Source organism: Sinocyclocheilus grahami, unplaced genomic scaffold (assembly GCF_001515645.1).
Source record: "Sinocyclocheilus grahami isolate Dianchi unplaced genomic scaffold, SAMN03320097.WGS_v1.1 scaffold15.1, whole genome shotgun sequence".
Classification (NCBI taxonomy): Eukaryota; Metazoa; Chordata; class Actinopteri; order Cypriniformes; family Cyprinidae; genus Sinocyclocheilus; species Sinocyclocheilus grahami.
In genome coordinates, this window is record NW_015505194.1 from 4157739 (window position 1) to 4182249 (window position 24511).

Genomic DNA, 24511 nt, shown 5'->3' on the forward strand with positions numbered 1-24511 from the left:
AGTTACCATGTCCATTTCATTTAGGACCTAACTTAATATAAAATCTGTTAATTTCCTTCACAGATTAAATACATTTACTTAACATCCTGTTAAGCAACATTGGCCTTTCTAGAACTTCTGCCAGACGTTACAGGTTTTTTTTTTTTGCATAATGTGAGAAATAATTTTATCTGCAAAACAGAAGCAAAGCAATATTCACTCTCGATTTCTTTTTGGGTCTTCTTTCCCCTCAATGTCCTGTTCCTTTTATGTTTAACTGTGTATGCCGTTGTTGACTGTTTTTATGATTTTCATAAAAACTGATGTAAGCAGGCTACATCTATTATATTTTTCCCATATATGGACTGCCTGGTACAAATTTGACTGTAAAGCAGAAACCCACTCAAAAGACTTGCAGCCAGCAATTACTTGTTATTTCACAGTTTAGAGAGACTAGGGCGGTTACAAAGATTGGTTACAAAGATTCTACTATTTAATAAAATAACCAACAGTTATTTTTAAATGGGTAGATCACTCAAAAAATAAAAACTCAATCCCTTAGAATTATCCCTTTATAAACAAATGCCAAATTAAAATGTACATCTTATTTTTGTGTTATAAAAACATGTTGCATGCAGACAAATGTTTATATAGATACCTCATCAAATTAGCCTAGGTTATTTGTCTGTTTTTATTAGATATGTATGTCATAGCCAGTGTTGGTTGTAACGCATTACAACAAGTAACGCAAGTTACATAATCAGATTACTTTTTTTCCAAGTAACTAGTAAAGTAACGCATTACTTTTTAGTTTACAATAAAATATCTGAGTTACTTTTTTTAAATCAGTTACTTTGTTTTCCCATTTATTGAACGACAGCTCGCCTATCCCCATGTTGAGAGAAATCGGGAGTAAGTGCAGAGGCATTGTGTGTGCTGTGTGAACATGATGTTACTGTAGTTAGACTAAATATTAACATGCAATTACTCATCTCACTCACACAAAATCAGATTCAGCATTCCTCAAAATGAATATAAACACTTAAATGCTGGCACTGATAATACTGTCACAAAAGTTTTTTTTTTTTGGTAACAGAGTATCTCGGGATGTGCTGACAGAGAGTCAAAGAGTTTGCCTTTCATCACTGTAGCATAAGCCATTCGAAGCCCTTTAATTGAGACTCTATAACACTGCACCAGAGAATATGACAGCAAGGCCACGATCACGGTACAGTCATGCACTATTGCACGATACCCAGCAAAATGGCAAGAAGTTCACTATTATGGTGAATGGAAAAAAGTAGAAAAATAAAAGCAATACTTGGTTTTTCATAGGTGTTTCATAGGATTTGTTCACCTCTATATCAAATTAATAGTGTGTGGCATTATGGAAAGAGACCTAAAGTGAACCTAAAATACAGTGTGACAAAATGTCTCCCAAACTATTAGAGAGGAATCAAAATTCTTAGGTCATTCTGGGGAATAATGCTTCTCCACAGGTGCCAGAGCTGATTGAGGCTTGTGTCTGGTTTGAAAATAGAGCGTTGTTCTTGTTGCTGGGGTGTCCCAGCCCCAGGGGGATCACTCCACTCTAGGACTTTCTGTTACCCAAGGGCATGTAGATGGATCAATGTGCTATGCGCAGAATGGCATCTCAACTGATCCCTTGGAAAGAGAACAACACACTTCTTATCAGAGTATGTTGAGGTAGAGCTGATGTCTAAATGCAGCCTAGATCATTGGTGACAGATTCGGTGCATAAATTGTAGGATGATTTATGTGAAATGACAAAAGCTTTTATTGTTACAAGTGACACATTTTTGCAATCTGTATTTTCAGTTTGATCATCTTTTTGAGTCCCAGTACTTTTTTTTTAGCACATTCATGACTCATCCATCTTTCATAATCACATTTTACAAGTTCATACCATAGTCCATAGTCCATAAACAAGACATATTTATTTTCTCTATGTATGGAGAGTTGTATTTCAAAACGATGGTCACCACTTGGTCTGAGTGCTTAAAGGGGTCATAGGATGCCCATTTTCCACAAGTTGATATGATTCTTTAGGGTCTTAATGAAAAGTCTGTAACATAGTTTGGTTAAAATTTCTCAATGGTAGTGTAAAAAACAAAATTTACCATCAAAAACAGCTCTTTTCAGAGCATGCAGATTTGTAGCATTTTCCTTTAAATGTTAATTAGCTCTGCTGATCCCGCCCCTCTCTTCTGAGCCACTTTCTGAGGGACTGTTTACTTTAGCTGGATTCATCGTGAAACTTGCTAAATAGCACATTATTAGGAAAGGTGATTTGCAAAGATTCGTTAAAAAAACCTTATACTCACTTCTTCTGTAGATGAGGCTGGATCATAAATGATTTGTGCGAACATAGACGCATTTATGTAGATCGGGAGCGCATTCCCTTCAAAAACGAACATAATCCACTGCGTCTTCAGTGGCTCAGATGTCGAGAGTAAATGACGACTGCTATGTTCATTATTACATCCAACAACAGAAGACCTCAATGGCTTAGGAGTCATTCTTGTCTACAACTGCTCCAGTGGTGAAACAATGGCGGACTAATGACAGCTCACTCAGGGCGGGTCTGAGGTAAGACGCCAGTCCAGTCTGTACTGAAACGCTACTGTCAATCAAACTATCATGGGAGGGGCCTGTCTGTGTGACGTCACACAGACAGGCATCTGAGATCGGCTCGATTTGAGAAAGGGTCTACTAAGATTTTAGTAGATTAACAAAAAACCACTGGGTGGATTTTTATCATTTTAGGGTGGTTGTGTACACACACTGCCAACACACATTTAAATTCAAACAACTTGTAAAAGTGGATGTAGCATTATATGACCCCTTTCAATTTAAAAGCAGAAAATGACCATCTGACCCCCATAATGCTGCTTATAGCTGCTAACCTCAACGTCAGCATTGACCTGCACCTGCTCACTGACCCAACACACGTAACCATGCACTCACACACACATAATGGTATACATTTCTTACCAATCTGTTCTTGTGTTTAATGGAGTCCAGCAAAAACAACAGACTTTTTACCATTATATCTAAAGAAATACGCTATAAACTAGATGGATATAGACTATTAGATGTAGACTATTATCTATGACATTTTCCTCTAAAAACAATATTTAATTGTAAGAACAAATAAAGTTGTCACGTTCAATAAACTATGTCAGTGTTTTCTGTCAGTCTGTGCATTAGTGCAGTGGTTCTCAAACCTCTAAGTACCCCCAGCACTGCACATTTTGTATGTCTCCCTATATCTGACACACCCACTTCAGGTCTTGCAGTCTCCACTAATGAGCTGATGAGTTGAATCAGGTGTGACAGATGAGGGAGACATACAAAATGTGCAGGGCTGAGGGTACTCCAGGACAGGTTTGAGAACCATTGCATTAGTGGTTTTCGCGAACTCTTTCTGCAGTTACAATGTTACGCCAGTAGGTGGGGGCAAACTGTCTTTATGTGTGAGTTATTCACTCATTCATTCAACTCAAAACTAATTCTGAATCATTATGAAACAAAATTAGTGACTTGCTCAATTTAAAATTGTGTATTTACTGTTTTTACCATTTCGTTATATGGTACAAATAGTAAGGGTAACAGCTCCAAATTCAACAATTGTCTTTCTGAGTGAGTCATTAAATCATTCACTGAGCCGATTTGTTCTGAACTGATTCATTCAGGAATGACACTACCATGTGTTGCTCTGTTATATTATCTGTGTGAATAGTTGAAACTTAGCCTAATAACCTAGACAAAGTAACAGCAATATTGTCTAAAATGTAAGCTACTTATTATTAACTTGATGTTTATTGAAGTGTTGTATCCGGTGTCATCCACTTCCAGTTACAAAGTACAAAACTAGTGATATTGCAAACTAGTATATCTGTTATCATTATTATCATCATAAGTTATAATAAACACTCTGGTTTGTAGCCCACATAGTTTTATGGTTACTTTCTTATTCTTCCAGTAGGGTTGGGGATCATTTGAATTTGATCAATTCCGATTCCGATTCTTTTCGATTCCCAGTTTCGATTCCAATGTGATTAAATAATGATAACAAACATTTATCCTGTGTCTCTTTTTTGCAAACCATTTATTGGAGCTGAATACCATGAACAAAAATCAACAGGCTACATAAAAACTCTTTAAGGGCTGTTTGTGTGCAAAATAGAACTGCATGATTCTGGATAAATTGAGTTTTTTTGTTTGTTTGTTTTTTCCCAGTGGAAGTTGTGGTTCTCTCATGATTCTGAAGAAAAAAACATTAGACAACTAAGCAAAATCACATGTAATTTATGAATCAATGATTAAATGACTCACTCAATATGTACTTGTTTCATTTCTGGATGAATCAGTGTTCTGACAAATACATTTTAACAGCCCCTTTTCGCCACCTACTGGCGTAACAATGTAATCAATAAATCTTCATTTGAAGTGTCAAATTACTTTCAAAAGGTCATTTACCCTATTTTTATCTCATCGTACACACAGATTAAATCTGAACTATAAACTTTGATGACTTGAGGGTGAGTAATTTATGGGCTAATTTTCATTTTTGGGTGAACTAACCCTTAAATATCCGATTCGGAATCGATTTTCGATTCCCAACCCTGTCTTCCTGTCATAGGCCAATATGTAATCTAATATATTAATGAATCGGAAATCGGAAATTGCGTGGTGCAAAACAAGGTGGATAAAAGCAATATCAGTCTAAAAATGTGTGTGTATTAGGATCAGCTGGTTCAGGAAGGCTTTAAAGCCTATTGATTTTTCCTCCAGATTGATTGATTGATTGATTGGTTGGTTGATTTTTAATCTTTTCTCTATTTTCAGCTCAGAAGACAATACCAAGTTTATTGCAGACAAGAAGAGGAAGTGTGCCAAGTCTAATAAAATAGCTGCTGCCCATCCATGTCCTGCATTTCTTAACAACAGAGCCATGGAGGGAGAGCAATCACGGGTCAAGGAGCTTGGCATGGGTCGACTTGCATTTTTTGGCCACCTTGAACGAGTAGAAAGGATGCGTTGCTACTGGGAGCTCAAACATGTCCAACTACAGACTCTGGAGCAGGTAACTCTCCAAAAGAAATGTTAGACACTGACACACGTTCATCCACATTGCCTTTTGGGGGTCAATTTGAATTAACAGATATTTTGGCTTATAAAAGCAAAAGCTTGTATTGTGTGCCATCTCATATGTATGTATGGGGGTCAGAAGGTTGTTTTTTTTTAAAGAAATAAATACTTTTATTCAGCGCGGCATATTAAATTGATCAAAAGTGTAAAGACATTTATATTGTTCGAAAAATTTTTGATTCTTTATTCATCAAAGAATCCTGATAAAATGTATTACTCTTTCCACAAACATTACGCGGCATATCTGATTTCAACACTGATAATAATAAGAAATGTTTCTTAAGCACTAAATCCGCATATTAGGATGATTTATGAAAGATCATGTGACACTGAAGACTGGAGTAATGACTGCTAAAAAAAAATCAGGCTCGCCTTCATCAAGTTCAGAGTAAATTACATTTTAAACATATTCAAATAGAAAACAGTTATTTATTTATTTATTGTAATAATATTCCACAATATAACTTTTTTTTTGCTGTATTTTTGATTAAATAGATGCAGCCTTGGTGAGCATAAGAGATGTCTTTCAAAAATATTAGGAATCTATCAACCCCAAAAGTTTAAACGGTAGTATATAAGCCAGAGTAAAAGAGAGAGTTGTTTGTACAGTGTATTTTAAGCTAGTTGTGTAGTACTGTTTTAAATATGTCCACAGAGTATTACCATGAATCAGTCCCATTATAACAGTTTTTGCAAACTGAGGATATTATTGTCTGTGGTATTTGACAGCATACCACAGTTAATTTAAAAATAACTAGAAAAGTTCAATTTTCCATTGCAATGTTAATACTTTCTTCACTTACAGGCTATGCCATATCTGGTTATTTTTATAGAGATTGCACATGCACACTTTAACACGCAGTCCAAAATACACATGCCAGCACACCCAAAAACGTTTATCAACTTTCAAAAAAGTAGCAAGGTAATGCTGTGGCACTGTGTATGTTTACTGAGCGTCCAGGAGGGGGCGCCAGTTCATGTAATATTTTACTGCATTGCTTGCTGACTCAATAGGGCTTACAAAACTAACAGTATTTGTTATGACTACACCTGTGACATTTCTTATATTATATCAGTGATATCGGAGACAATTTTTTTTTTACAAAATATTTAGTTACTTTTGTCATGGTAGGGCCTTTTACCTTTTACCAGTTTTACCAAAATGTTCAGACTATACAGTGCAACCACAAAATGTCACAAATATCTGCAAAGGCTTAAAATGTATATATATAAATACCTGAAAAAATTGAAATAATGAAATGGCCTGATCTAAACCCAACTGAAAATCTCTGGAAAATCTTTGGCAATAAAGTTATGGCTAGGAAACCCACCACAGTTACCGAACTATGGAAGAGAGTGGAAGAAGAGTGGCCCGAGATCCCACCAGCGCAGTGTGAAAACTAGTGATGTTCTGCGGCCGCAGATGTGCTGAAGTCATTCAAAGCGGGGGCCTCTACACTTCCTACTAATTTTTGACAGCTGTAACCTTCCAAAATTTTGAGCGATGAAGATGAACAATATTTCAGAAAAAATTTATTAATTATAGATTGTTCTCTCATTTTGATCTCCGCATATAAATGTATATATAAATTATATACATACATTTTCTTTCCAAAACACACACACATTAATTTTTCATCTTTATTTTTATTTTTAAATTACTTTTTTAGAGTCGATGCAAATTCTTGTTGTTTTGTATTACTGTATGTTTTATATTACTGTGTATTGTGACTGTGTGCCTGATGACCTATAGGGCGCAAAGCAAAGTCAGAAAGAAGTAACCCAAGAACTGCAGTCTATTTAAATCAGGTCGCTACTGTTATGGTTTTGAAGCCAAATCCCAGCCCCCCCCCCCACATATCTCTTATTGCTTTGTGAGTGTGATTACACAGCCTTGGTGTTTTGAATAGCTGTGTGTTTGAATGTCAGTGTGCACGTGTGCATATCTCTAGTCTGATTATAGTAGTCACATGTGGAGAATCTATGACAAGTTGCCATTTCTCTTTAAAATGTTCTGGAGTATCAGTGTACCTTAGATATGCTGAGTATGGTGCTCACATGTGGATGTGTCAGATTATACAGATCATGTTTCATTCACCCCATTGTGTGTGTGTGTGTGTGTGTGAGTGAGCACTTTAAGTGATGTGTCTAACGTTAAAGGATACATCGAGTTTTGCTAACTGCCCTCCGTTTGCCATGGAGCCAGAGTTCCACCTGTCCTCCTCTTGTCTTGCTGATTGACAGATGTTTTGCTCCCTATATGGAATTCTCTCTCCATTCCCCGCGTCTCTCCTTTGCTGTGACTGCCCACATTTTGTAATCTGTAGCTTGCCTCTGCGGCTCATGTCAACAACAGGACTGGTGTTAAAAGAAAGAGAAAGAGAGGTAGACAGATTACTAAGACAAAGTTAAGGAAAGTTCAAAAGAAAAGGTGACGGTTGTGAGGAGACTTGCTTGGTGTGAATGTAGTTGCCATGGAGAATTTCTTGCAGGATAAGGACCTTTGGATTGTGGGAAGTGTGTGTTTGGTTGCATCCATCCTATGGAGACGATTTTGGAATGTATTTACATACAAGAGGAAAAGAGACAGTTCACCAGAAAGTGCATCTATTGACATTCAGGTACAAATTTATTAATATATTCAAATGTGACTTTTTTTCTTCAAAAACTGACATTACAAATTTCATTTGAGCTAATCCACATGAATTTACATTTACATGTGATTTGAATGGCTAAGCAATGTCTTATAATACATAAAACACTTTTTTTTATTCATTTACATTAGCTTTAAATAATCCACAAGTGGTAAAGTTAAATTAAATAGCTGTGTATTTATAATATAAAGCCCAAAGGTGTTTCCTGATGGTAATTATGATGTCTTTAAAGAAAGCACATTTTCAGCTAATGAGCTGTTAAGTATTATATAATGTAGTAATATTGCATAATGTTCTAATGAATGAAAATTAATTAATTTAATCAAATTTTACAGAGAAAATCAACTTTTTTAGACTGGGGTTTTTGGGTTATAAACACCTGCAATAGATGGCTTAACCTAGTGATGCACAGAAGAAATAGATTTTAAAGCGAAATATAATGATGTGATTGTGTCCCTTTCAAAGATTCCTCTGGGATATATAGAAGTAAATGTGTACATTTTGTTTTAATTCGAAATGGATTATCTGGAAATGCATTATCTAGCACATTTTTCACAAAGCAGCCAGTTTTGATGATACTGATTAGATTTCACAGGTGACTAAACTGAGTGATATATAGAATCCAAGTGCATAATATTTACTTAATATTACAGAATATTTACTTAATTTGATTCATAAATCTTTTTTTTATATGACATGAAAAGGAAATAAGCTATAGGCTTCTTATAGAACAAGTGTTGTAACATTATTAGCACACAACTAGAACATAGTCTGAACATAAAAATCACAGAAAGGCTTGATACTAAGAGCACTTAACCCAGGTTTTTTGTTATATAGCTATGCTTAATAAATCAATGAATACATTTCTAAATTGTGATAGCAATCTTTTGAAAATTAAATGACCAAACGGCACTGTTAATGTGAAATGCAGCAACTTTATAGAAACTAAAGTTTTATAGAAACTTTATAGTACCTGTAAACAGAGTGATTCTGTGATTCGCTGTCTTCCTTATCTCATGTTAGTTTTGACACCGTTGTAATTTCAATGATCTGCCCTCCTACCCAAGTGGCATTCAGAACTACGTGTCTCAACCACAAATACTAGTGTTGCTTATATAGTGCATGAGGTAATTGTAACTGTGACTCATTCTTGGTAGTCATAGCTAGCTGCTTGCTTTGCACTTTTTACAATTTGTGGAAAAATTGATAAAGGGGAGTAAAAATATTTATTTGACTTCCCATCATGCTCCTAAAAGGGTCCAAAGGAGGTTATTTCTTAGATGTCAAAATTTTGAAGGTACACTCTAAAAAATGCTGGGTTGTTTCAACCCAATGTTGGGTCAAATATGGACTAACCCAACTGTTGGGTTAAATTCTGGTTACATTTTTAAATTAGCTTTTTAACCCAACAGTTGGGTTAGTCCATATTTGACCCAACATTGGGTTGAAACAACCCAGCATTTTTTAGAGTGTATAGTTCACCCAAAATGAAAATTATGTCATCATTGACTCACCCTCAGTTGTTCCAAACCTATATGAGTTTCTTTCTTCCATTGAAAAAAATATATATTCTAAAGAATTTCAGTAACCAAACAGTTGACAGTAACCATTGACTTCCCATACTGGATACCATGTGGATACAAATTAAAATGGAAGTCAAAGGCTTCCGTTAGATGTTTGGTTCAAAATATCTTATTTGTGTTTAATAGAAGAACAAAACTCATACAGGTTTGGAAAACTTGAGGTTGAGTAAATGATGACTTTTGGGTGAACTTTAACAAACTTTTTTTTGTAGAGAGGACAGTCATGCAGTAGGATGATTCTTGTTTGCATGCACAATATGAGATACAGATACATATTACATTTTGGTGAGTGGTTTAGGTGTGACAGTCCAAAATCACCATTGTAGATATTTCATGTTTAATAGATAGTTAATTTCTGTGATTATATTTGAAGATAAACATATGTAATGTCTAATATCTAATATAAAATGAGTATGGGATGTTTGTGTTTTAGAGGTTTCTGATTTAGAGGTGTCTGAGGAGGTGAAGAGGGAGTTTCATATTGACAACTCTGCATTATGAAGGACTGCAGACTTGTTAGTTAAGTTTCAGGTGTCACCATGTGACCATATACATATATCATATACATATTGAGAGACATTTTCCATCGTACAAAAATATGTACGCCTAAGCTTAAGATGTGTGTATTTTAATTGCTAAAATTTCCATTAATTTGATTATACAGTTTTAAAAATCTTTTTTTCTGATTTAGAGGTGTCTGAGGAGGTGAAGAGGGAGTTTCATATTGACAACTCTGCATTATGAAGGACTGCAGACTTGTTAGTTAAGTTTCAGGTGTCACCATGTGACCATATACATATATCATATACATATTGAGAGACATTTTCCATCGTACAAAAATATGTACGCCTAAGCTTAAGATTAAAATTTCCATTAATTTGATTATACAGTTTTAAAAATCTTTTTTAAAAAATCTAATAACTGCATATAATCAGTGTTGGGAAGGTTACTTTGGAAATGTAATAGGTTACACATTACAAGTTACCATATTTAAAATGTAATAAGTAGAGTAACTACTTCAATTACTTTATTAAAGTAATGCAACTTATTACATTTGATTACTTTTCTAAATTTCCAACAAATGTTTTCAACTGTTAATCATTTAATTTTAAAGCACAGCCACCACAAAATCAGACTTTATAGCACCTCTTTTTACTTTGAGATCATTCTGAGGTTGAATACAGATTTCACATCATAACAAGAAATAGTTTAAAAGCTATAATACTGTTTTTGAAACCAAGTCTTTGCATAGCTGTGAAAACAAAAACACTGAAAAGGAAACACTGGCATCTAACAATGCCTTGGAAAAAACAGTTAATCTTAAAAATTAAGCACATAAATAAACCCAAATAGGAAATAAAACATTTATCGAATAAGCATGTGTCCTATTCTGTGTCCTGAAACATTGGTGTCTTATATTTTAGAGCAGTCAAGTCAATTCAATCTGTATGTGTGTGATGCTTCATCAGGTGATGTCGATAGCATTTTAATAGTTGGCAAACATATTTTGCACTGAACTGTTAAATTTGCACCTGTTTCTGATTTCTGAATGAAATGATTTTTACATTTCTAGCACTGGAACGCATTTTTATCACTCGCCATGGTGGCAGCTCTCAGACAGGTTGTAAAGCTTTCAGTGACAATGTGGATTGATGTAATTGGCAGACATGGTGCGATGCAAATTCAAACAAAAACCAATAAAATACATCAGAATAGCATCGCTTTACTAAACAGCCTTTAAATGGCAGAAGGCATCGTGCACATGAAAAACAGGCAAAGCAACAAATTAATATTATTCAACATATCCTAGCTTTTTACAGAAAATATTCAGCTGTAACCCCCTTTGTAATCATTAACATTTTCACTGTAAATGTAACTGTAATTCAAGGATGTTACATGTAATTATTTACTCCCCAAAACGGCATATAAAACGCATATGTACAGTTGTCAGGCATGGATGAATCGGGGAAAAAAATCTCTGTGATAGTACTAATAAACTGAATGTGTATAAATGCCAGAGGTGTAATGAGTACCTAAAAACCATACTTGAGTAAATGTGCAGATACCTTACAGTGAAAATTACTCCACTACACGTTACAAGTCACCAATTCCAAAACAAATTGAGTAAAAGTCTTAGAGTATCTGATTTTAACAGTACTTAAGTATTTTACTTATACTAGGCTCAAAGATGCACTAGTCAAAGAGACATGCCAGTGAAAAACTGTAACGTTGTGGAGAAGCTGGGGAAAACAGGCAGAGGCAAGGATCTATGTGCAGGTATTTAATGAAAAAACTAGAACAAACAATAATCCAAAAACCAAAGGGACCGAAGAACAGAATTACTGGCAAACAGACAACCATTACATTCAACAACTCACAAGGAGAAAAAGAAAAACTAGGGCTATATACACACAGGGGGCTAAGCTTAACAAGATAACAAGACACACCTGGGGAGACTAATCAATACATTTGATTACTTTTCTAAATTTCCAACAAATGTTTTCAACTGTTAATCATTTAATTTTAAAGCACAGCCACCACAAAATCAGACTTTATAGCACCTCTTTTTACTTTGAGATCATTCTGAGGTTGAATACAGATTTCACATCATAACAAGAAATAGTTTAAAAGCTATAATACTGTTTTTGAAACCAAGTCTTTGCATAGCTGTGAAAACAAAAACACTGAAAAGGAAACACTGGCATCTAACAATGCCTTGGAAAAAACAGTTAATCTTAAAAATTAAGCACATAAATAAACCCAAATAGGAAATAAAACATTTATCGAATAAGCATGTGTCCTATTCTGTGTCCTGAAACATTGGTGTCTTATATTTTAGAGCAGTCAAGTCAATTCAATCTGTATGTGTGTGATGCTTCATCAGGTGATGTCGATAGCATTTTAATAGTTGGCAAACATATTTTGCACTGAACTGTTAAATTTGCACCTGTTTCTGATTTCTGAATGAAATGATTTTTACATTTCTAGCACTGGAACGCATTTTTATCACTCGCCATGGTGGCAGCTCTCAGACAGGTTGTAAAGCTTTCAGTGACAATGTGGATTGATGTAATTGGCAGACATGGTGCGATGCAAATTCAAACAAAAACCAATAAAATACATCAGAATAGCATCGCTTTACTAAACAGCCTTTAAATGGCAGAAGGCATCGTGCACATGAAAAACAGGCAAAGCAACAAATTAATATTATTCAACATATCCTAGCTTTTTACAGAAAATATTCAGCTGTAACCCCCTTTGTAATCATTAACATTTTCACTGTAAATGTAACTGTAATTCAAGGATGTTACATGTAATTATTTACTCCCCAAAACGGCATATAATACGCATATGTACAGTTGTCAGGCATGGATGAATCGGGGGAAAAAATCTCTGTGATAGTACTAATAAACTGAATGTGTATAAATGCCAGAGGTGTAATGAGTACCTAAAAACCATACTTGAGTAAATGTGCAGATACCTTACAGTGAAAATTACTCCACTACACGTTACAAGTCACCAATTCCAAAACAAATTGAGTAAAAGTCTTAGAGTATCTGATTTTAACAGTACTTAAGTATTTTACTTATACTAGGCTCAAAGATGCACTAGTCAAAGAGACATGCCAGTGAAAAACTGTAACGTTGTGGAGAAGCTGGGGAAAACAGGCAGAGGCAAGGATCTATGTGCAGGTATTTAATGAAAAAACTAGAACAAACAATAATCCAAAAACCAAAGGGACCGAAGAACAGAATTACTGGCAAACAGACAACCATTACATTCAACAACTCACAAGGAGAAAAAGAAAAACTAGGGCTATATACACACAGGGGGCTAAGCTTAACAAGATAACAAGACACACCTGGGGAGACTAATCAAGGGGAACCAATGAACAAACGGACTACAAACTGACTACAAACTCCACGGGAGACGGCAAGGCACAGAGTGCATGAAACACAAACAAGAAAGAGTTGATTTGTGAGGAGAGCAATAACACTGCTGAACACACACACACACAAAAGATATTTTGAGGAATGTTGGTTACTAATCAGTTTACGGTAGCCATTGACTTTGGTAGCCATTGATTATCATATCATATGATAATGTGTTTTGAAGATCTCTTTGTGAATTTAACTAATTAGCTTACAGTAGCCATTGACTTCGGTAGCCATTGATTATCATATAATATGATAATGTGTTTTTAAGATCTCTTTGTGTATTTCTCTGATGTTTAATAGCATTTGTTGCAGCACTGATGTTTTGACATCTGCTGTGACTGTCAGACAGTTTATACAATCAGTCTGCAGCTGCTAAAGTGCGAATTATGTCTCTGTGTGAGTCCTGTTTATCATTCTACACATATTCTACACGTCATATAATCCCTAGCTCTTTGCCCATCTGTGATCATCTCTTCAGGGCTGTCATATCATGTTCCCCCATTATGTAACACATGCGATGCCATACCAATCTATTCCATCTCGTTAAATTTCTGTTTGTTTATCAGCCTCTTTCCAAGACATTAAGGAAACACGAGTGCTAATAAATAATATGACTGTCCGTCAAATAATTAAGATTTTTAAATATTTCCGAATATATTTGCAAAAATACAATAAAAACAGGAAATATTGCAATTCAAAAAAAAAAATTTCTGTATGAATCCATGTTAAAATGTAATTTATTCTTGTGATGGAAAATATTAATTCTCAGCAGCCATTACTGTGTCCCATGATCCTTCAGAAATTATTTTAATATGCTGATTTGATAGTGTAGATTTATGCAAAATCTTTCCAATGGATAAAAGTCATGGGGGAGTGACAGCCCCTCTGTCTTCACTGATTGAACCCATGCGTTTCTATAGCAAAACACATTCCAATATAATCATGTATTCATAAATGACACTTCACTCTATCTCCATGTGAGGCTAGGTGGTTTTGTAATCAGTAATTAAATCACAAATACACACAGTCAGGCATGTACATACACAAACACTCTCCATCACACAAAGGAATGTGAGCACTTAGTCCCTTTTTATATAAGCGCTTGTTGTCAGAACAGTGGAGCTCACTTCACATTATCAAGTTCCCATACCAAAGGCGCCACCAATCCTCTCGAGATTACTGAATGTTCAGCGGCTAGCTATTAATTCATCAGCCAATCAGAAAACAAACTATTACTCCTCCAAGCAATCAACTGTGTGTTTTTAATGGGGTGGCCCATTAAATAATAATACAGTGTGACACACCCATGCTAAAATAAGATTACTGTATGCTAAGCTATGTTATCGTTTCCTCTGCTTAGCTGTTTTGTAAATATTTACAAGCTATCAGGTTACAGAGTAGCATGTGAAAAGGGCATGTAGCAGGAATCTATCTGTTTATGGTAAAAGTATATTGTAGCACCTGTTTGAGGATTGTCTTAACTTACTGTCATTCTCATTTTTTATTAAATTCATATTCCTTTTGGGTGTTAATGTGGCTAAAAGAATGTGTGTTGGACGTCCGATTACTGTATATGGTGCACAGGAAGGTGTTGTGAAAAGGTTAGCAACCAGGGACGTGCACAGACATTTTGAGGGGCAGGGGCTCAAGTGGAAAAAAGGGCACTTTTCATACTTATTTAATTTATTTTTTCTAATCAAAACGTTAAATATATTAGCGGTGTGCGATACTGACAAAAATATATATCTCAATATTTTCTGGGATTTTATTGAAAACGATAATTAGATGATATTTTGCTGAGTGTGTTATTGTGCTGATATCTTAAGGACTGCCGTGGACAGCTGACGCCTAAAATTTTTTATATTCTTCATATTCTGTGTGGTGATCAGTTCACAGCAGTGACAGAAATTAATCTTTCTACACGTCATATAATCCCTAGCTCTTTGCCCATCTGTGATCATCTCTTCAGGGCTGTCATATCATGTTCCCCCATTATGTAACACATGCGATGCCATACCAATCTATTCCATCTCGTTAAATTTCTGTTTGTTTATCAGCCTCTTTCCAAGACATTAAGGAAACACGAGTGCTAATAAATAATATGACTGTCCGTCAAATAATTAAGATTTTTAAATATTTCCGAATATATTTGCAAAAATACAATAAAAACAGGAAATATTGCAATTCAAAAAAAAAAATTTCTGTATGAATCCATGTTAAAATGTAATTTATTCTTGTGATGGAAAATATTAATTCTCAGCAGCCATTACTGTGTCCCATGATCCTTCAGAAATTATTTTAATATGCTGATTTGATAGTGTAGATTTATGCAAAATCTTTCCAATGGATAAAAGTCATGGGGGAGTGACAGCCCCTCTGTCTTCACTGATTGAACCCATGCGTTTCTATAGCAAAACACATTCCAATATAATCATGTATTCATAAATGACACTTCACTCTATCTCCATGTGAGGCTAGGTGGTTTTGTAATCAGTAATTAAATCACAAATACACACAGTCAGGCATGTACGTACACAAACACTCTCCATCACACAAAGGAATGTGAGCACTTAGTCCCTTTTTATATAAGCTCTTGTTGTCAGAACAGTGGAGCTCACTTCACATTATCAAGTTCCCATACCAAAGGCGCCACCAATCCTCTCGAGATTACTGGCGGCTAGCCGGCTAGCTATTAATTCATCAGCCAATCAGAAAACAAACTATTACTCCTCCAAGCAATCAACTGTGTGTTGGTGGCCGGGTGGCCCATTAAATAATAATACAGTGTGACACACCCATGCTAAAATAAGATTACTGTATGCTAAGCTATGTTATCGTTTCCTCTGCTTAGCTGTTTTGTAAATATTTACAAGCTATCAGGTTACAGAGTAGCATGTGAAAAGGGCATGTAGCAGGAATCTATCTGTTTATGGTAAAAGTATATTGTAGCACCTGTTTGAGGATTGTCTTAACTTACTGTCATTCTCATTTTTTATTAAATTCATATTCCTTTTGGGTGTTAATGTGGCTAAAAGAATGTGTGTTGGACGTCCGATTACTGTATATGGTGCACAGGAAGGTGTTGTGAAAAGGTTAGCAACCAGGGACGTGCACAGACATTTTGAGGGGCAGGGGCTCAAGTGGAAAAAAGGGCACTTTTCATACTTATTTAATTTATTTTTTCTAATCAAAACGTTAAATATATTAGCGGTGTGCGATACTGACAAAAATATATATCTCAATATTTTCTGGGATTTTATTGAAAACGATAATTAGATGATATTTTGCTGAGTGTGTTATTGTGCTGATATCTTAAGGACTGCCGTGGACAGCTGACGCCTAAAATTTTTTATATTCTTCATATTCTGTGTGGTGATCAGTTCACAGCAGTGACAGAAATTAATCTTTTCCAATAAATTTAAATAGATTTTTATCTTTTAAATGAAATCAGTATTGACAAAATCCATCTTTGCAATGCAGAGAAAACACAGAAGCTGCATTAGAAGGGGCATTTAGATGCATTTACACACTGTTTAATGCAGGACATGAATGTATTTAACCTGCAGTTACAAATGCATTCATACTGTTTTGATATTTGAAACATAAAACGTTGAATGCTGATATTTGAAATTATATTTAACGGGGTCATATGATGCTTGATCATTCATGATCATTCCCAATGAAATGTGTTTATGCGGTTTAAGGTTAAAAAAAACACATTATTTTCCACATACTATACATTATTGTTTCTCCTCTATGCCCTGCCTTTCTGAAACGCGTCGATTTTTACAAAGCTCATCGGTCTGAAAAAGCGAGGTGTGCTCTGATTGGCCAGCTATCCAGTGCGTTGTGATTGGCCGAATTCCTCAAGCGTGTGACGGAAATGTTACGTCCCTTACCATATTGTGATGCCTGCGGCAACAACATGTGACGACCCCGGGCTGGACTCCGCTTCATCCACGGTGAATCCCGATCTGGCGATCGACAGCTCGAAGTTGATGTATTTCCTCAGCGACCAGCACGGATCAGCTCCAGGCATGAGGAAGCGATATCGTCCTCTTTTGGAAGACCAAACAAAGTAGTTTCGCTTTCACAACGAAGCACAAAGCGCCTTTACGACATGGCGGGGGCAACAACAATACTACAGCGAGAATAGAAGTTACGCCTTCTTTCTTTGCGTGAACATTTGGGCAGTGTTATGCAAATCTTCCCAGATAGTGACCTAGATATGTGGTGGTGTGTTAGAACGAGGCGTTTTAAGTAGGTGTGGCTGACTCTGAACTTTTATAAAGAATATCTCCTTGGATTTGAGACTTTAGTGTTTGCAACTTTACAGATCTTCTTTATGCACCAAGAGCTTGTAACACTCCAAAGAGAAAGGAAAAATTGAAATCGAATCATATGACCCCTTTAAAAAAAAGGAAAAAAAGATACTTTAAATGTGAAATTAAAACCGCCAGTGGGCGGCAGCAAGTCACTGTTAATAAGTGAGCCATTACGACTGAACCGAATCATTTAAAGGTTGATTAATTCAGGAACAAAACACCGTCATGTTGCTCAGAGATGCAAATTGGAATTATATTTGTTGGCGAAATAGAGCAAAAACAGTCAATATTGTGTCTAAAACGTAAGTCCCTTAATATTAAATTCTTGTTTATTGAACTGCTGTATAAAATCAATATCACATTTGTAATCATGCTGCTTTTTGGTGGAAAAAACTTCAGTCTTTGTGTGATACTGATTAACTGCTGTATATGAAATGATATACATATACATGGCTTCACTTCTGCGGCTCTCTGCCTGATGCGCATGTGCCGATCACTGCGAGGAGGGGCGTCGGAACTCGACAGTCTCAACATTTCCCGACCCGACCTGATATTTTTTTAATTAGTTTGACAGGGAAAGCTGTGCGCAAACAGGCACAGCTCATTTTGTCTCTCATAGTTGAGGTATACCTATGATAAAAATTACAGGCCTCTCTCATCTTTTTAAGTGGGAGAACTTGCACAATTGGTGGCTGACTAAATACTTTTTTGCCCCACTGTATAGCTATACATATATTAATTTATCAACAACAACAAAAAAGACACCCCCCAGAAAAAAGGGCAGGTGCTCAAGCCCCCTTTTATGTCTATGTGTGCACGTGCCTGTTAGCAACTATAGGCCAGTTCATTGCTGACAGGCTGAAAGATTAGTGTGTGAAAAAGGTCTTGCATGTGTTACTTGAGCTAGAGGGGTGGTGAAATGATTTAAAATGAAAATTCTTGGTTAAATAAAAGCTAAGTTCTATATTGACAACATCAGTGGCTCATGTTAGTGTCAATTGCCACAGAAAATGATTTCTACTTACTCCTTATTCATAATTTTCCCATTACAATATGTTTTTGTCCGGGATTCTCGAGGATTTAAAAAAAAACATTTTTTAGATATTACATTTGTGAATAATAATTTATAGCCAATTAAGTATTTTGAGCTTGGTAACACTTTTCAATAAGGTCCAATTGGTTAATGCATTAACAAACAATAACAATGAGCAATACATTTGTTACAGTATTTATTAATCTGTTAACTTTAGTTAATACGTACAGCTGTTCATTTTTAATTCATGTTAGCTCAGGTCCATTAAAAATACTAACAGATACAACTTTTTATTCTAATAATGTTTTAGTAAATGTTGAAATTATCATTAACTAAGATTAATAAATGCATTAGTAATATTTTTGGTAACACTTTATTTTAAGGACCAGTTCTCACTATTAATATTAGCATGCATATTACTGGCATATTGGCTGTTTATTAATACTTTATTAGCACATATTAATGTAATTATAGGACAAGTCAATGATCTGAGTGATAAAATGGACAAACTCCTCGCCCTGCAGAAAGCGTCTCTGAGACGACTGGATACCATCGGTCAAGATCAAGGCACAGCTACTGGTGGGCGAAGTGTGGAGCAGATGTTATGTGATGTGCGTGTTGTTATAGAAACTGTTCGACAGAAGGAGGTGAAGCAGGATCAGCGACTTGATGCTTTGGAGCGACTGGTCAGCGGCATTCAGCAGGTTGTCAGTTTTGTTGCTGAAGTGTTGAACCACTCAAGATTGGCCAATCTCTTGAAAAACACACAATCAAAATCCAGCAGCAGGGTGAGTTTATATGTTTTATGCACCAATTCCTCATGAAAAATGACTTATTTTGATACATATTTCCTGAAGTGCAGACAAAAACACTTACAAACAGTGAATGAATAAGCCAAACAAATTAACAAAAACATAATTTTTCAGTATATAAACACTTATGTGCAAAATTAGCATTAGTTTTTAAAGTTTGGGAAGCAGCTGACCATGTGAATGAATTAAAAAGGTTATTGTTGCACAAAAGTGGACCCATGAACATGTTTATTACTCTCTTTTTCAATTTCAATTTCAAAAGCTTTATTGTCTAATATATCTTTAGACAAAAGGCTCAACACACAACCAATACAAAAAATCATCACAACAACACTTTACATTACATACATCACTTCACAACTATAGAAAATACATAAAACATTTTCATTTTAAGATCCTATTTAAAATGCTAAGCACAGTTGGGATAAAGGTCTTCTTATACTTCGCCCTTTTCACTAAAGGCACTTTATACCGTCTGCCAGAGGGAAGTAACTGGAAAGAGCTATACAGGGGATGAGGAGAGTCTCCCACAAAAACAGAGGCTTTCCTTTTTAATGCCACAGTAAAGAGATCAGTGAGAGATGTTTGTCTCTTACCAATTATTATACTCGCCACATTTATAATTCTTAAATTTAGTTTTTGCTTTTAACAGAAAGAGAGTTAAACCAGGAAACAATATTAAAAGTAAGAACAGATTCAATAAGTGATTTATAGACAACCATCAAAATGTCCTTTTCAATGTTAAAACTCCTCAGTTTTCTCAGTAAACCTAAACATTGATAAGCCTTTTTAAAAACATTATCTGAATGCATAGCAAATGAAAATTGGGAGTCAATCTCTGTACCTAGATATTTAAAAGATCCCACCTGTTCAACTTCCTGTCCATTAACTAACAAAGGTTCACAAAGTGCTCGTACATTGTTAGCCCCCACAACACACTTTTTTGGTTTTACTAATAGTAAGATGCAAAGAATCTCTCCTCTGTCCAAACTGTAATTGAGGTAAGTATCTAATGACTGAATATCCTTTACACATCCCACCAATGCCATGTCATCTGCATATGTTTTTGTTTGTCTGTTTATTTTACCCATTAATTGTTCACATTTGCTTTTTATGTTGTGTGAGGTTTGTTTGTCATCTTTAATGTGACATAAATATTGAAAACAAAAAAGTTGGATGCATATATACATTAAATGTTCTTTTTTCTTTGTTTATTTTCCAAATTATTATCGTACATTGTTAGCCCCCACAACACACTTTTTTGGTTTTACTAATAGTAAGATGCAAAGAATCTCTCCTCTGTCCAAACTGTAATTGAGGTAAGTATCTAATGACTGAATATCCTTTACACATCCCACCAATGCCATGTCATCTGCATATGTTTTTGTTTGTCTGTTTATTTTACCCATTAATTGTTCACATTTGCTTTTTATGTTGTGTGAGGTTTGTTTGTCATCTTTAATGTGACATAAATATTGAAAACAAAAAAGTTGTATGCATATATACATTAAATGTTCTTTTTTCTTTGTTTATTTTCCAAATTATTTTTTTTTTTTTGTCTAGCTGTGCTGCATTTCCACCTGTGGCTTTTCTAGTACATGCGTTGTCAGGTTCATTGTCCTTGTCATTGGCTTGAGCCATTTATAAAACAGATTGACCAATGACACGATGCGTGATTCTCAGCACCAGCTCAAGGACACAAATGTGCATTCAGCTCATAGCAGATGATTGTCTGTGATTAGAAATATCAGATTCATTGCCCTTTAGCAGCTCAGAGCATTTGAATGAATGTACGTGTCACTGATTACATTGAAAGCAGGTGTTTTTATTTAAAGGGGTGTTGATAAATGATAATCTTGTTATTTACCATGGTTAGACTCTATTATTATCAATGAAACATTGAAGTTCAAAATACCACAATAGGCTTTTCAGAATATTGATGACACTTCATTCGAGACCCTATGCTTATAGATGCTTATACCATTGTCCAAACAATTTTGATCATATTTTTAAAATAAATTTCTCTTTTCTTCGTTCTTTCTCTACTGTTGTTTCTTTTTCTCTCTCTAGTTTAGAGAAAAGGATGGGAAGGAGAAATCTAAAGTGTACCAAAAGGGGTTGAAAACCCAGAAGAAAAAGAAACCACTGGATGCATCAGGTGAGAAAAAAAGAAAACATACAGTAGAGTTTAAAGCCAGAGATCACATTGAAAATCCAATCTCAATCTGTAAATAAACTGAACGTTTTAGCGTTTTTTGATTTAAATAAGAAATGTTAAAGATTTAATGTCATTATTTTCTTCTGTTTCTACTGTTTTCTTCCTACTAATTTCTTTTCCCCTTCTTTTCAAGACTTAGTCCAGGCTGGGTTTGAAGAAGTGCAGAAGCTCAACCAACAGAACAATCAGCTTTCTCAATGTACGGCAGAGACTGCGCATCTGGATCTTATTGAAGAGGAGCAAGAAGTAGACAAATATAGGGAAAGAAAGGATGACAAACAACAGGCTACAGTGGAAGAAGAGGCAAGAGAGCAAGAAATTGTTGCTGAATTATTTCAGATAAAAGAGGAGGATAAAAAGGAGGAAGAGGGAACGTTAACGACAGAGGGGGCTTTATCTGAAGAGAGCCAACTAGCTGCTCTGAACTCATCTGACCAGATAGATGAAAGCATTACAGTCACACCAGAAAGGTATGTCTGGATATTTTGTTTAGCAAATGACTTTCAGGTATGAGTTTGGTTAAAAACAAGTAAAATGACATTTATTCATTGTAAACACATTACCGCTAAAAAGTTTGGGGACTGTAACTAATAAGTCTCTTATTCTCATGAAGGCTGCATTTATTTGATCAAAAATACATTAAAACAGAAATATTGTGTACTATAATTACAATTTAACTTTTTCTGTTTGAATATATGTTAAAATATCATATATTCCTGTAATGGCAAAGCTGAATTTTTAGCAGCCATTTCTCCAGTCTTCAGTCTCACATGATCATTCAGAAATCATTCTAATATACTCATCTGATGCTCAAGAAACATTTCGTACTATTACCAATGTTAAAAACAGTTGTGTTGCTTAATGTTGTAGAAACTGATCATTTTATTTTCATGATTATTTAATGAATAGGCAGTTTAAAACAACAGCATTTATTTGAAATGGAAATCTTTTTTTTTTGTCTCAATTGAATGTGTCCTTGTTGAAATAATTTTTTTTTTTTTAATTCTTTAAAAATCGTACTCACCCCAAACTTTTGAAGGATAAATAAATAGTGTAATTAAATAAAGAACAAAAATATACCACAATATACGTATTCCATTTAAAATGTTAAAACTTCAAAATATGATGAATTTATACAATAAATTATATTTTAAAATATAATAAGATTCTAAGACAAGATATATTTTATATCTCTCTCTTTTAATTTTTATATTCATGTAGCTGTGAGGAGAATCTGGAAATAACTTTCAGCACTAAGAGGCATGTTACTGACGAGACTCTGACAGATGAGCTTAAAAAAAGCAGAGTGGAGGAGGATAAGGAATTGAAGGAGGAAGAGGAGGCAGGACTTGAAGCTGCAGAGGCGGGACCAGAGAGACCAGAGGAGAGGACAGAAGAGGAGAGGAAAGATGCAGAGCCAGTAATTGACGAATATGTCATTGGTAAGAAAACAGTTGTAAAGTCTGAGAATAACTGCAATTATATTTCCCTTTTTGTAGTTACATTTCCTAATCTTTTCCACAGATTCTTCCCCTCCTCCACCTGCACCATTTGAACAACGTCTAGTGACAACCAAAACCCACCAGATTACAAGTTACTACTCTATCAATAAAGAGGAAGTTCTTGGAGGGTGGGTTATTATTTATATTGCATCATATTACATTAGATTTGTTTACATCAAAGGATTTTTTAAAGCAGGATGCCTGTGATTGCTAAGCATTTTAAGAGCTTACAGGACACATGATACACAAGCGCATGAAAGTGACAGACAGGTGTGTGTGTGTGTGGGAAAGAAAGACACTGAGAGAGTGAGACATGCAGAATATTTTTAGTCCTTAGTGAAAGTAAATACCAAGAGACAGGAGCAGATTACAGTAAATTTCCTTTGCAGTATTCAAAGGATGTGGGAATTTCAAGTTTTCAAATTTTGTGATTTAAATGAGTTTTTATTGATTTTAATAGAGGACGCTTTGGCATGGTGCACAAATGTGTAGAGAAATCTTCTGGCCTCGTATTAGCAGCCAAGATCATCAAAGCCAGGAGTCAGAAAGAGAAGGTAAATGCTTGAGTCCATTTTAAAGGGGTCATATGATGCGATTTCAAGTTTTCCCTTCTCTTTGGAGTGTTACAAGCTGTTCGTGAATAAATAAGATCCCTAGCGTTGCAAAGACTAAAGTCTCAAACCCAAAGAGATATTCTTTATAAAAGTTAAGACTGGTCCACGCCCTCCTAAAACGCCTCGTTTAAACACGCCTCCACATGTCTACGTCACTGTGTGGGAAGATTTTCATAACGGCGCCCAAATGTTCATGCAAAGAAAGAAGGTGTAACTTTATTGTTGCTGCCACTGCCGACACCATGTTGTGAAGACGCTGTGTGTTTCGTTGCGAAAGCGAAAATCCCTTGTTTGGCCTTCCAAAAGAGGACATGACTAGAAATCAGTGGTTAAGTTGTATTTACAACACTGTTCCAGAACAGTTCAAACCAAATATTCAGATGTGTGCAGCGCATTTTATGGAGGACTGTTCCTGATCCTGGGAGAGTAGACTACAATGCCGGCTGTTCTGACTCACAGACTGTAAGTACGTTTTTCATATTTAAAGAATTTGCCACTGATGATTCAACCGCGACTTTTGAGCAGTGTAGAGTAGCGCTTGAGGGTTTGTCATTTCACCGATCACAAATGCAGACATGGTTTTATGTTTACGAGGCGCGATGCAACACAACGCATAAAAAGACAGTATAAGTCATTATAATCCATAATTATGTCCCCACTGGATGCAACAAATGCCTC

General features: G+C 35.3%; 1 protein-coding gene across 1 annotated transcript in view; it reads left to right on the top strand.

Moving 5' to 3' along the window:
* The first annotated feature begins 7584 nt into the window (after positions 1–7584).
* Positions 7585–24511, top strand: part of LOC107602975 (myosin light chain kinase family member 4-like) — a 20350-nt gene continuing 3423 nt past the window's right edge. The window contains exons 1-6 of the mRNA XM_016295635.1: positions 7585–7775; positions 21570–21657; positions 21851–22187; positions 22939–23159; positions 23242–23347; positions 23680–23773. Coding sequence (XP_016151121.1) covers positions 7629–7775; positions 21570–21657; positions 21851–22187; positions 22939–23159; positions 23242–23347; positions 23680–23773 — 993 coding nt within the window. The 5' untranslated portion in view covers positions 7585–7628. The remainder of the gene's footprint in view (positions 7776–21569; positions 21658–21850; positions 22188–22938; positions 23160–23241; positions 23348–23679; positions 23774–24511) is intronic.